This window comes from Drosophila ananassae, chromosome 2L (genome assembly GCF_017639315.1).
Source record: "Drosophila ananassae strain 14024-0371.13 chromosome 2L, ASM1763931v2, whole genome shotgun sequence".
NCBI lineage: Eukaryota > Metazoa > Arthropoda > Insecta > Diptera > Drosophilidae > Drosophila > Drosophila ananassae.
In genome coordinates this window covers 15,772,155-15,786,011 of record NC_057927.1, presented here as the reverse complement: position 1 = coordinate 15,786,011, position 13,857 = coordinate 15,772,155, and the positions used below count along the sequence as shown (strand labels likewise).

At 43.2% G+C, this 13,857-nt stretch overlaps 1 protein-coding gene across 4 annotated transcripts; it reads right to left on the bottom strand.

Moving 5' to 3' along the window:
* Window positions 1-681: 681 nt before the first annotated feature.
* Window positions 682-12,885, bottom strand: LOC6501278 (elongation of very long chain fatty acids protein). 4 transcript variants are annotated; one of them, XM_044714302.1, is made up of 8 exons: window positions 12,360-12,885; window positions 3,767-3,893; window positions 3,508-3,698; window positions 3,374-3,454; window positions 3,133-3,295; window positions 2,938-3,074; window positions 2,599-2,877; window positions 682-2,162 (listed from the first exon to the last, which is right to left on the bottom strand). In XM_044714302.1, the coding sequence occupies exons 2-8, from the start codon at window positions 3,825-3,827 to the stop codon at window positions 2,022-2,024; spliced, it is 1,053 nt and encodes a 350-aa protein (XP_044570237.1). In that variant the 5' UTR covers window positions 3,828-3,893; window positions 12,360-12,885; the 3' UTR covers window positions 682-2,021. The 4 variants fall into 4 exon arrangements, with proteins under 4 accessions (XP_044570237.1, XP_001954906.1, XP_044570238.1 ...); XM_001954870.4 differs by lacking the exon at window positions 12,360-12,885 and adding an exon at window positions 6,674-8,405; XM_044714303.1 differs by lacking the exon at window positions 12,360-12,885 and adding an exon at window positions 7,135-8,405.
* Window positions 12,886-13,857: the final 972 nt, after the last annotated feature.

Below are 13,857 nucleotides of genomic sequence, written 5' to 3'. Positions count from 1 at the left end.
GACAAATTTGTATGCGTTATGGCCGCCGGTAACCACAAGTTTGTTGTTAACTGACTTTTTTTAAACCAAGAGTCATGCCAATTGACTGACCCCCAGTATTCTCCCATTCAGCAAAATATTTATCTATCTGTTTGCCTTTAAAAACGGCTTAGATCACTGTGGATCGAAACATTGTACTTGGACTCGGAGAAACCTGGTCGTAAGCAACGAAAATGGCCCAAAGGGCAGGGTCTCTTTTTAGTTAAGAAAAGTCTAAGATAATAGGTTCAAGTGTTCTAAGTCTTGGTGGTTTGGACAATACCACTTAAGTGACAGATAATTGACCGAAGTAAACAAGAAGCCTTTTTGAAATTAAACAGGAATTTTTATTAAAGCTTATTCCTAAAAGTATGCAGTATGGTTTAAACTTCTAAGGCCAAAACATACTATGTATTACACTATACCACTCGGTAGTAGTTTTTAAAAAAATTACAAAAATAATTGGCTAAGACCTAGCCTTCTTGTAAGTTAAAAAACATCTCCTAAACCCGTAATATCTTTTATAAAAATGGATCTAAGCCTGCTAATGCCTTAAGGGACTTATGGAAGGCATTATGATCTCATAGAATATGATCCATTTGATGAGAAAATATAGCAAAGCCCACCTTTACAATACCCCCCAAAATAAATACACTTTCAATGTTCAGTATAAATTAATTAATAAGCTTTATTCAGGTTTCCCATAGTTTTTGAACTTGTCAGCTTAAACCACATAACTTAACAATGAAACCAATACGCACAGGTTAACAGACAGAATTAAATGTACGAACAATTTTAGCAAATGCTTTGCTTCTCTTCTCTGAAATGAAACCGTTTAACAACTTCAAACCAAAAGTGGGAAAAGGGGATAGTAGGTAGTACATATATCATACAAGTACAAGTAGTTTTGATTAAAAATATTATACGCATGTAAGCCACACCAAAATGAGGTTCAGAGATAATAGTATAATAGTTGAATGATTTGTTTCCTTTTTTCGTTGGCGACCAACGCATAGGCATTAACTGATGATTGTCTGCTCTAAAGCCGTTTTGCACTCAGAGTCTCCACGACTGAAGCCTTGAAGCCTTCATGCGATGTCCTTTCGTTATCCTAACCTAACCTTCTATGAGGGTAGAAGGAGTGTTGTTTCAACTAGTCTGGCAGACTGTCTATTACGTTTGCAATTGGCTAGCTAGCTACAATGTATAAATAAGTTTAACTATTAGACCTTTCTTTACAAAGTATTGCAACAAAGTCGTCCATCCTTCTTCAATATACAAAACCGGCCAAAAATAGTTATTAACCTGCTCTTTAAGTTACAAAATGCCTATACAAAAAGAGCCTACTTAGCAGCTGCAGTTTATCGTTAGAATTTCTGTTTTCTCTTTTCATTAACTAGTTATCAAAATTGCCATAAAAAAGTCTACAACTATCAATGTTATGCTATTATAAAAAATTTTAATGGTCTATGTCGCTAGTTTAGAACACGCTTCAATGGGGCCTACAAATATCATTCCAAAAATAATGCTTTTTTTTGTTTCAGTTTCTGTTTCTGTTTCGGTTTCTGTGAGGTGAGTGATCATAAAAAGGGCTTGTAAACTGGTGCCATAGAAAACGTTTATAAAAGGTTTCGGTTAGGTCATAACAGTTTGTGCTGCTGCTGCTGCTGATGATGCTTTTTTTTCCTACTTAGCTTTAGTTGACGGTTCGGGTGGGTGGGCACAAGTTGCTTCTGTTCGGTACGTTTCTTCACATCGACTTGACTAAACATCTCGCATGTTTTGTACGTATCTGTATTATAAATTATGAAAAGAACAATCCTTCAACTGAGTGTTTCTCCTGATTTCGCCCCGATTGCGGTTGCAATTGTCACATTCTTTCTGATAGTTCATCAAGATCTTCTGCAAGATCTTAGCATGCTTGTCCTTCAATCTGGTTGCTTTTAACGCTAAACACTTAAGCTAATCATAATGAATATCATCGTAGTACTCCTAATTAGTAGTTATTTGACTTTGCGCTGGTGCAGACTAGAGCTACTGCTGTCCGGGTTCAAGATGGCATCGTTGCTGGACAGCACGCCCTCCTTGAAGAAGCCATCCATGGTGTGTCCATTGCTCTTCACGTACTCATCCTCCAATACGGGCTGCAAAGATAAGACACACAATATATTCTCAGTCATTCAGTTATGATACTCGAGCTTCGATAAACATCGGGGCACGTGGGCGCAGTGCCAGCTGCAGGGGCAAGGGTAGTAGCTAGGGCTGGGGTCTGGGGACTGGGGCTTGGGCCTTCGCATCCGGCTTCACATGTGAGCGCTAATTGAAACGTCCCCCGCTGGCGTTGAGAGTTTGCCAGCACTGTTTGCTTAACTTAGCTAGTTAGAATTTTTAAGTTGATCAACAAACGGATGATACAACAACTACCCACACCAAATAGTCTCTTCCGAACTTTTCTCACGTCTCGGCCCATCCAGACCGGTCCAATCGGCATGGTTAGCCAGTGTGTTTGCCCAGCCCGGCTAAAAGCTCCAGCAGACCAGCGTACTATCTTGCCCGAAGGTGGCAAAAAAAAAAACTTACCATACAAGCTCCTTTGTTGCTGCCGTTGGTGAGCGGAGCATCGCCCTCCCCCAGGTGCTTGGAGTGCCCGTTGGATTGCACACCGTTGGCATGTCCGTTGGCCTTGACAGCCTGGCGACGACGCCGGGTGGCACTCAGGTATTTGGCTTTGTAGAAGTCGGAGAACAGGAACAGGAACATAATGCCGTGCAGACCGATCCACACCATGAATCCACTTGGATAGTCGCACTCGCGGAACAGCAGCTGGAACTGATGCGTGAAGATAGCCACGAACTGGACCTGAAAATGCAACAAGAAATGTTAAGAAAATGGTTTAAATTGCATAATTTTGCGTTCTACCATTTGGAAGGTGGTGAGGTACTTCTTCCACCAGATGAACTTCTGGTACTTGGGGCCCATGGCGGCGATCATGTAGTAGAAGTACATCACGATGTGTACAAAGGAGTTGAGGAGGGCGAAAAACGTGCTATGTCCGCCTGCAATGAAAAACAGATGAGTTGCGATCCACTATAAAGGAGAGATTCTATGACGCACCTGGGGCAAACTTAAGACCCATCCAGACCGAGAACGGCATGCATCCGTGGTGGATGACATGCAGGGTGGAGACGTGCTCGTTCTTCTTGCGCAGAATGAAGAAGAGTGTGTCGAAGAACTCGGTGAACTTGGATATGTAGTACCACCAACAGATGTTGACCATCTAGCAGAGAGGGAGTAAGGATCCAAAAGAAGGGTTAACTTTGTCTGGGGAAGAGCCTCCTCCTAACGGCAAACTTACTCGCATCGCCAGGGGGCTGTTGCTGTAGTCGACGGGCTGGCATTTAAAGCTATAGTGGCCCCACCAGCCACTCATTAAGTACTGCAAATACGGACATTTTAGCTAATAGCTTTTGGAAGATATCGCTCACTTACCTCGTAAAAAATCCACGCACTGAAAATGGTCTGTATCGCGTTGTAAAAGACTAGCACCGTACGCAGCTCCATTGGTTTTCGGTTGGCCATCAGCCTTGGTCCCAGAGATTTGCTGAAGTAGGCATAGAATATGCACATGCCCAGCGTGGGCAGTGGCGAGGACAGCAGAAAGAAGTCGCTGACGCGGGGATCTGAGGAATGAAAAATATATCTTAGACATTTGTTCGGATAGATAGTCTTGAAATCTCATTCCACTCACCACTCTTGTTGTCCATGAGGTCGCGGTACCACTCCTGAAAATCCTGCAGTAAGACTGCCATTTTGGTGCTTCTTGGGGGTGTTTGCGGATGGAAAAGGTATCAGCAGAGGGTTTTGGTTCACACAAACTGGAATTGGAGATGAAGCGAATTAGTATTTGTTTTGGGAATTCAGTTTTGGGTGTCTAAGTCAGTCAAGTCAGTGTCTAAGTCAAAGCCAACTGTTGATGGCTTCGGGGGTTCCTGGCCAAGTCACTTCCCTGTTGGTGGCGTGTAATTGCCAGTGCATTAGAGGCACTCTAACAGCTACTTTTATGCAAGTATCTACCTGTCCATTAATCAACACTTGAGATCAGGAAATTATAGACAATCACGGCGGAAAACATGCCAGTGCATTGTCGGTAATGAGGAGTAGTGGTGTGGCCCGGACAGTTGCGGGGGTTCGAAGCTCTCCCCTCGGTGGCTGTCCAAATGACCACTGGCTATTTGCTCTCGGCTGTTGGCAATTAAGATGCCGCTAACTGGACAAAGACTGCACTTTGTGTCAATCGAGCGGATTCCAAATTCCAGCACAGTGGGCACAAACCACACAAAACCCTCCCAATTGCGGGTTCAGAGAGTTCAAGTACTCACACAGGGAAAGCGATTTCTGGTTTCCGACGCCTTCTCTTATGAATTTCAATTGATTTGCTGGTCAAGCCTCGACTGTGGCAGTGCACACCGAAAAAATTTCAATGAAATGATAACTGATATGAATACATCAACCCCTTTTTTCTCTCAACCTCCAAAGTATGATAATTTCTGGTGATAATTTCTGTGAGCTTTTGAAGTTGAAACTTGCAGAACAAAAAATGCAATACTTTTAATCTAAAATTAATTGTCTATTTTTGTATTTAACATTAAGTAACTCTACACTTTTTGGGGGTATATCTCTGCAGTGTGAGAAAGCAGATTGTCAAGATTTCCTCAAAGGCGATTGCACGGCCGAGTTGCTTTTTTGAATGTCATGAACAATAAAGTGACCATGGAGATGGTGATGTCGTTGGCGTTGGACGGTGTATGGTGGATGGTGGATGGTGGATGGCGGATGGTGGCCCCTCGATGACTATGACTATGCCAATGGAGAGGCGTAAGACGTAAGAGGAGTTGAGCAACTGGCTCAATAACCGTTGACAAAAATGTGCCGCTTTATTGCCATCGCCATCGCCATCGTCGTTGCCTCAGCCAGCCCGAAATTCGCGGTTGTCGCAATTGGCGAGCTCTTGCTGTTGCTAGTTTTTTTTTTTTTTTTTGTGGGTCTGTGTGTGGGTCAGTGGCACGCTTTGCGATCGGCCTCGTCTGGTGGCGCACACAGCATCCAACAGCACTGGAGGGGGCGAGGGGGTTTTTCGCTCTTTGATTTGCATAAATTATGAAACAGCCACGATGACGCTTCCGCCGAGGGATGGGCCAACCACCTGTACCCCCTTGCTGACACTCGCTGCGGGTTAGCTTGAAATTGGAATTGCGAAGGTAAGCAACACAAATGGGAGGCGGCGCCCTAGCTTATGTAATCGACTGAAAGGGGAGGGGGCGGAGGTGCCAAGATTCGGGGGAGGAGGAAGAGGAGACACACACAAATCGGCGAACAAACAAACAAGGCGGGTAACATAACATGTGTTTGAACACAGGCCCGTGCCCGTGCCCCTGCTTGTGCCCGTGTTGCACCCAAGTCCAAGTAAACAATCAATGAGCCATCGAGTGCCGCCGCCTGTTGCTCTTCCGGCTGTGTGGCAGCCCCCCTCTGACACCCCCAAGACACGGCCAAGAGCTACGTAATCATGTCAGGGATAGGGTAGGTGTAGAGAGAACCCTGGGCAGTGGGTGGCGGGTATGCTGGCACGCAAATATTTACACGACCTAGGTTCTGCAGTAGCTTGCATTTTCAAAATCAATTGGAGCGGCTACGCCCCCACAACAATAATAACAACAACAATCAAAGCAATATGCAACAACAGCAGAGAACAACATCGTAAATAGTTTGATGGCTCTGCTGATTTTATCGCCGCTCATCCATCCATCCTCTCTGGGCGTCCGCGTCCGTGTCCGTGTCCGTGTAGGTACATGAATATGCTGATTATACGGTTCTGGGGCTGGGGCTTGTCGTGACAATCGTTCGCTTAGAAAACTTAATTAACCGGAAAATCGATGCACATTGACGCCATTGGCGCGCTTTAAGGATTTTCTTGGACGCATTCTTGCGTGATAAACACGACACACTTTGCGGCAAAGTCGGATGACTCACTCATATGACAGACTTTTAATCTACAGTGTGATAGGAGGCAATTTCCTTGAAGTCTGATAGCCAGTAATCAGTGGGCCAAGTATGGGCCGGAATGAGTCGGCCCGCTGGCCGGCCGGCCGACCTTATCGGTCCGTTATCAGTGAGACGGCAGGGAATTCTTCGCCTCTATTCGGCATAGATCTCCTCGAGGCGATGGTTAATTGGATTATGGCGATTAGCCACACACTTCCGCCGCCGTCGCCCATCGGCTAGAATGATGGGCTTTTTGGCCACTATTTGATGGAATTGCTGGAGCTGGCCGCTCTGCATTCGCGTCACGTTCTGAGCCTATTTTGGACGATTATACAATAGATGGGCGAATGGCAAGAGACATTATCTCGGCCCACGCACATGTCTTATGTACTAATTTTTTTTTAAATTAGTAAAAAAAAATACGCTTTCGCATCTCTCGGCTCTCTCACTCCGCTACTTTGTTTACTTTTCTCTGGTTTTTCTCTTTTATTTTTTTTTCTCTAACTTTGGTCGCAATGTAAGCTGAATAGTCGGCTCAGGTTTCCAATTGGGTATCCATTATCTAATCACAGTCACTTATCGTGATGGGGCGCGCACTCACTCGGACACTCACTCGGACAATCAGGCTTTCTGGCCGACTTTTCACCCGACTGGGACTCGATATCAATATTGTTGTGGCTTTTGATCGCCAGCGAGTGTTCCCTGTTCCGTGTTCCGTTTTTTCCGTTCCGTTTTTTCCTTTTGTTTTGTTAACGCGATGCTCCGCTGTTGGAGCTTTTGAGCCAACTGACGGCTGGTCGGATGTGCGTCTGAACCTTAATCAGGCGGGGTAGTAGTGGCAACGACAAGCGACAACCACGGCGGGAGAGCAGCAGCGGCAGCGGCAGCGACACGACAGCGAAGTTGAATCGATCAGTGCGCGCACGAGCAAAGCGATTTAACGGCTTAACGGTGAATCACATCAAGTACCCCATCAGAGAGCGGCCGAGCGGCCGAGCAGCCCTGCAGGGGAGCCCAACGCAACAAGAGAGAGAGAGAGAGTGGGAGCCAGAGAGCGGAAGAGCGAAAAATCACCTGTGTTTGGGGTATGGGAGGGGAGAACTCGCACCGGTATCGGGGGTATATCGGTTTTCAATTTACTTTGGCCTCAAACTAATCACTCGTGAGTCGTGTCGGAATCGGAAGCCCAGAGGCAGAGCCGCTCTAGGTGAACCGTTGGCCGGCGTGCCAGAAATACAACTGACACAGCGCTCTGCAACGCCGATCAAAGATGGCCTGGCCCGTCCCAGGCCGGGCTTCGTCTCGGCTCATATTTGCGGCCAAGTCGCGCTTACATTGCAAATTATGTATTATGCACAGCGGTGGCGAAGAAGCTAGCATCACTAAAAATATTCATTTTAAGCTTTTTTTTGAAACTGAAACCTGATTCAAAACCGTGTCATCAAGCACTTTCGAAATCTCTTGTCGAATCTTTTGAAGTTTGAATTTGTTTAGTTTAGTTTTAGAGGCAATGATAAGCTTGAAATATATTCTAAAAATATATAAACTGAATAAATTTGCAATTATAGATCCAAGTTATATGGTTTTTCGTCCATGGCTGTGGCAGCAGACCTCAAATATGTGGTGGCAGAGAAAGAAGCGGAGAAAATCAAGCAGGGAAATTGAAGTGGGGTTTTCTGTTTTTCTGCTTTTCTGCTTTCCGCGGCAAGTCGCCATCTTCTGGAGCAAGAGCTCTCGGCTGATGTAACAGCTATTGAGGCGACAGTATGTTGGCCATTGGCCATTGGACACATTTGACCAGAGGCTCTGAACCGTCAGAGCCAGAGCCAGAGCCAGAGCGGTGCTGAAACCACTTTCGCTTTCCTGCCCGCTTCTGAGCCACTGCTAATTGACTCACGAGGGGGTGGCAGACACTGTGGCTGCCGGCTGCTTGGCTCCTCGGAAGTGTTTGCCGCTTGCGAAACTGTGCCACATGCAACAAGTGCGAGGAAATCCCCCGGTCCGAATGAGACGAGAAACCTGAAAGCCAAGAAACCGATGCAAGCCTACTAACTGAGAGCGACGGTGGCGGCGAAAAGTGCGAAAGAGCCAAGCCAATTCCATCTACAGCTCTACAGCTCCAGACTCGACTCAGGCAGTAGATGTTGCTGGCTGGCTGGATGGCTGGCTGGTGGCTCGAATTCGAGAAACCGTTACCTGCATACTTGAGGCCTAATTTGTTGACTGGTCAGTCAACCAGGCAGCCTGCCCCAAAACTTGGCCAACTGGAAATACATTTTTTATATTCTCCGCGCCGACTACTTTCTTTTCATTCGATTTTCTGTTCTCTCATAATAAAATGCAAATGTGACCCTTTATGGCTAGTTGCTCCTTTTGGACCTCAATCCCCCCAAGAGGCCTAAAAGGTGGGCGTGTTCAAGCTCTTGATTTTAAATAGAATTTTAATGAACTTTGGCATATCTACATACGTCAACTAAACACCTAACCTTTTGATTCTAAATAAGGTTTGTAAATATTTATCCAAAAACAAATAGTAAGGTAAGTTGCGTAAGATGAGCTACGACTTACGACGAAAACGAAACTCGCTGTCTATTCTTCTGCCAATATTTGCGGATAAACACAACCTTCGCGCGGACCCAATCGTGCTTGACCCCCCCTGCTCGGGAAGTAAACAAAAACAGATATCGCCGCCAGAATGCATTCAAATCTATGAATATATTCGAAGTCATCCGTCTATTGGGATATGCAAATCGGTAGGAAAGGCCTGCCATTAAACAAAAAAAATGCCAAAAGCAAATCGGGTCAAAGTCAAACACTTGCAGCAATTGCAGAAATCATCATCATCATCATCATCATCGTCGTCGTCCAAAACAGCGCCAATTAACTGGCTTACAAAACGGAAATAACAGCACGTATCCGAAATGGATTTCATGGTCAAGAGTTGCGTAGCTGCTGGAGGAGTTTCGCGGGTTAAGATTTACAAATTTGCTTATCCGAGTGAGGCGAATGAGTGTTGTGGGCGCAACTGATTAGCGGCAAGTAGCACCTCCACTTTGATACAGAAATCAACAGAAATGTTTTTAAAATCAGGCATGTAAGTACACTCAATTATTGGCTTCAATTACGACCTACTTTACTTGTTCTAAATACTTACAAGAGGTGAGAAAACAAAGGAAATCTTGAATTCTATCTAAGCCTGGCTTTAATGGTGCTAGTTACCACACCGTACCATGTATACAAATTAATCCCAAAGGGCTACAGTAGAGCTAAACAATTTAGCTTGGAATTCCAAGCGATTCAAAAAGCAAATAAAGGCGTCCCCGATAACTGGCTTCGATCGCTAAAGCTCGGATTGAAAGCGCAAGTGGATGACGAGCCGCGCCCGCCTGCTTCCAAAAAACAGCCCTCCGATACATATTTGCTTAGCTGCTGGTGGCCTGCTCGATGGGAAGGCCAAAAGACACCACTTTATATGTGACCGAATAGCTGACACCTTTGATGAAAGTTTCACTCTCGGGCGAGCGAGCACTTCGGCCACTAATTCGGCCAACTTGTTAACGATATTTAAATGCATAGTTCCGGAGCGTGTGTTGGCCGGAGCTGGAACTGGAGGTGGTTGCCTTTTGCAAGGCATTGCCTTGAGCATTCTAAGTCATGGTGAAACCATTGAGAGTTCAACTTACATAATGGCCCGTCAGGTGGGTTTGCAAAAAATACATAAAACTCGTCTGGATTATGGTAAACACAATGAAAGTAAAATACGAAAATAACGCACATATGTACATATGTACATACATGGCCAATTTATGGCCTCCAAAGGGCAGAGGAGGGCAAAAATGGGGAAAAGACACAGACACCGAAGAAAGCAACACAACAGGTCCCCAAAGGCGGTCAATTTAATGTGCAGAGTATATAAAATTTAGCCAGACTCATAAGAGAAAAAGACTATGGCAAAACTCGAAATCGAAAACATCGAGATTGTTCGATGTAAACGATATGAACAAAAAAAAATCGGTCAACCTGCAATCAATTTTTGAACATCCTCATCGGAGTTTGTGGGAAAGCACGAAGGTACAACAGGTAAGGATGCAGGTACCTCTCTTTTTTAAGTTTGTAATTATTTCTGCAATTTAATAATCAAATAATTGGTCTTAAATGGATGAAGCTAAGAAAATGAATAAATTTTGAAATATTTTTCTAAATGTATTGGCTTTTTATTTTGGTGGTTTACCAGGCAAGCTAGAAACATTGTTCTTTTTCAGTTAATAATTCTTTTTGCAATTTAATAATCAAATAATAAGTCTAAAGAGGATGAAGCTAAGATAATGAATAAATTTTGAAATATTTTTCTACAAGTATTGACTTCTTATTTTGACGGATAAACGCACTAGCTGGAAACACTGCTCTTTTTCAGTTCGTAATTAGTTTTATAATTTAATAATCAAATAAATCAAATAATAAGGAGATGAAGCTCAAAATATCTATCAATTTGAAATATTTTTTTACAAGTATTGGCTTCCTATTTAGACGTATTATTGGACTATCTGAAAACACTGTTCGGAGCAGCATCGCCCCCCATTCTAACGGAATATCTGTCTTCATATCAGAGCAACAGGTGTCTGCTGTGGAGGCTGCTCTCTTAATTCCGATGCTGTTGTCGCCGTTGTAGCTGTGGCTGTGGTTCCATTCAAATGTTTGTAGCCAAACAAATGACTGGCAACTGTGACCAGTCTGGGGGCCGGGAAAGATCTAATATGGTACAATGACCGGCAGCTGGCTGACATGACAGGCAGAGCCGAACCGAACGAGTGGCCCAGAGAGCACCATCGAACCGATTGTTCTTGGCCATGGTAGGGCAGCAGCAAACCGGTTAAGAACTCGGAACATAATGACAGTGGCAAGAAGTGCTTATTAAGCATGCGACGTTAAAACATATATTAGCAAGAACCCATACACACCAGTACGGCCCATACGCACACCCGTACGCTATCGGATCGGATCTACACAGCCCAAATTCGCTTGGACTTTGGACGCCTCACACCGTTGCCAGCCATAGAAATGAAATTTCTATTCGGGTCGATAAATATTCTTTCTCAAGAGTCTGAGTGTGTGTGTGCGGAGATTCTCTTAGAAAAACTGCGGGTCCACGGCGAATCGATCCCAGGCATGACCACCCCAGCTAGACCCCACCCAACTTGCATTTTAGCTGCGACTGGAGAGGCTTTCTCGAGAGGATTTTGATTTGTTTGCTTTGAAATGTTAATTACCGTGTGTTGACTTTGCTGTTAGCCAAGTTCCTAGTGATAACAGCTGGGGTCCAAGGAGCAAATTGATCCATTAGTACCCGCCACCTGCATCATACCGCCAATGTACTTTGGAACTGGCCAGTGGCCGCCTTGAGATACTTTTCTGTTTATAGATACTCCTCAACCTATAAATGAAATGTATTCTTTTTAAATATAGTACAAATTGTTTATTATCGAATAGCTACCAACCGAGGCCGTGATACTTTTTTTTTGTTAAAAATATTTAGAGCAGTGCTCAAGTGCTGACCCAACAATAGCTCCGAAATTGCAGTGTCAGTAGAGTTTTAATGACTCTTCCGCATTTTCTCAATAAGCTGAACTTGTATATACAAGTATAAAAGAAATATTCTATTAAGCCATATGATATATGATTCATTTTTTAATAAATGGAAAGACAGATAGGAAACGACGGGAATTCCTTCACTCTTTTAATCACAAATAGCAAGAGAAAATGTAGTATGAACATCTGCGCATGATTATATTTTTAAAACATTTAAGAATGCAATTGGTGCACCCGCATCAACATGTGGTTAACTAATTTCCTTAACATGGGGTGGTTTGGTAGAATTAAAAGGTTAAACATTTATTTAATAAATCTCTGTTCAAATTGTATATAAAATATATTTTAAAAATAAATAAACTTAAAAAAAAATTAAAAAGTAATCTTTATCTTCTCGACTTTATACTGAATTAGACAGTTTGAATTTGTATTGGGAAGAGTATGAAAATTGAATCCCCTTGCAGAAGGTCAACACTACGCCCCTGTGCACTGCTTTCCCAGCCGACACGTGTGCGCTCTTTCGCTATCACAGTCTCTCTTAGTTGGCTGTTGCTTCCGCAACATTTCTCTTTGCGTCGCCTGCGACTGGGTGCGGCGGGAAACAGGAGGCAGCCGCGCCACTTTTTTCATAAACTTCAAAATATACCAGCGATGACTAATTCCTCCATGCGGAGGATGTCTTGGTTTGAGGAAATCGCTTCGCTCGTACTTACCAACAACCAATTAATTTAAAACCGGCACTGGAGGCACAAATACAGCAACTATTTTCAACGGGATGCAGGAATTTTGAACACACACCATACAAACACAAGGGCACGGCAGGCAGAAATACTCGTTAAAAAGAACCGAATCGAGCGGATGGACGCGGCGGATCACACATTAATCAACGAGCACTACTTAAACGATTTAAAATATTTGTATTAATTTAGTTGTGAAAATAGAAATATATCCGAAAACAAAAGCCGCGGCAATTCATTCTCTCTTTCGTTTTCGAATCGAAAGAAGAGAGCACAAAATGTTAAATTTGTCCAATGCGCCCAGAGTTACCAGATGCCGATTTTGACATCCCGCCAAATTCAATCGGGTAACTCTGAAAGCCCTAAAAAATGCAGTTTTTCCCCTAAATTCAAAAACGAACCGCAAAACAATTTCTGTCTAAAAAATATTCTTATATCAAGGATATAGGATATATAGGAAAAACATAACTGGAGCGCAGCCTGAATAAATAAAACAAATCCAACAAAAATAAAAAGTATAAAAACAAAGTTGAATTTTCATGTATATTGATGGAGAATCAATACACAAATCATTTTAGGTATTCCGCTCTAAAATCGGATGAAAATTGACAAAAATATGACCTTCGCTGGGGGTCATATTGTCCTTCCATGCATTTTTAAAACTTTTGCAAGGGACCCCATATGAAATTTGAAAAACAACCAAAAAAAAATTATGCCCCGAGATTTTGATAAGGGTTTATGGAGAATCGATCTATAAATCGTTTAAGGTATTCCGCTTGAGAATCGGATGAAAATTGTCAAAGATATAGCCTTCGGCGGGGGTCACATTGTCCTTCCATGCAGGTTTTTATGATTCTGCAGGGGACCCCCCATAAAATTTATCAAAAAATCTAAAAAAAATGACGTCCCCAGATTTTAATGCAGATTGTTGGAGAATCGATCTATAAATCGTTTAAGGTATTCCGCTTGAGAATCGGATGAAAATTGTCAAAGATATAGCCTTCGGCGGGGGTCACATTGTCCTTCCATGCAGTTTTCAAGATTTTGCAAAAAAAAACTAAAACAAAATTACGTCCTCAGATTTTAATGCAGATTGATGGAGAATCGATCTATAAATCGTTTAAGGTATTCCGCTCGAGAATCGGATGAAAATTGTCAAAGATATAGCTTTCGATTGGGGTCACATTGTCCTTCCATGCAGTTTTCAAGATTTTGCAGGGGACCCCCCATAAAATTTAACAAAAAATATAAAAAAAATTGCGTCCCCAGATTTTGATGCAGATTGGTGGAGACTCGATCTACAAATCGTTTAAGGTATTCCGCTCGAGAATCGGATGAAAATTGTCAAAGATATAGCCTTCACCGGAGGTCACATTGTCCTTCCATGCAGTTTTTAGGATTTTTCAGGGGATCCTATAAAATTGAACAAAAAATCTAAAAAAATTACGTCCCCAGATTTTAATGCAGATTGATG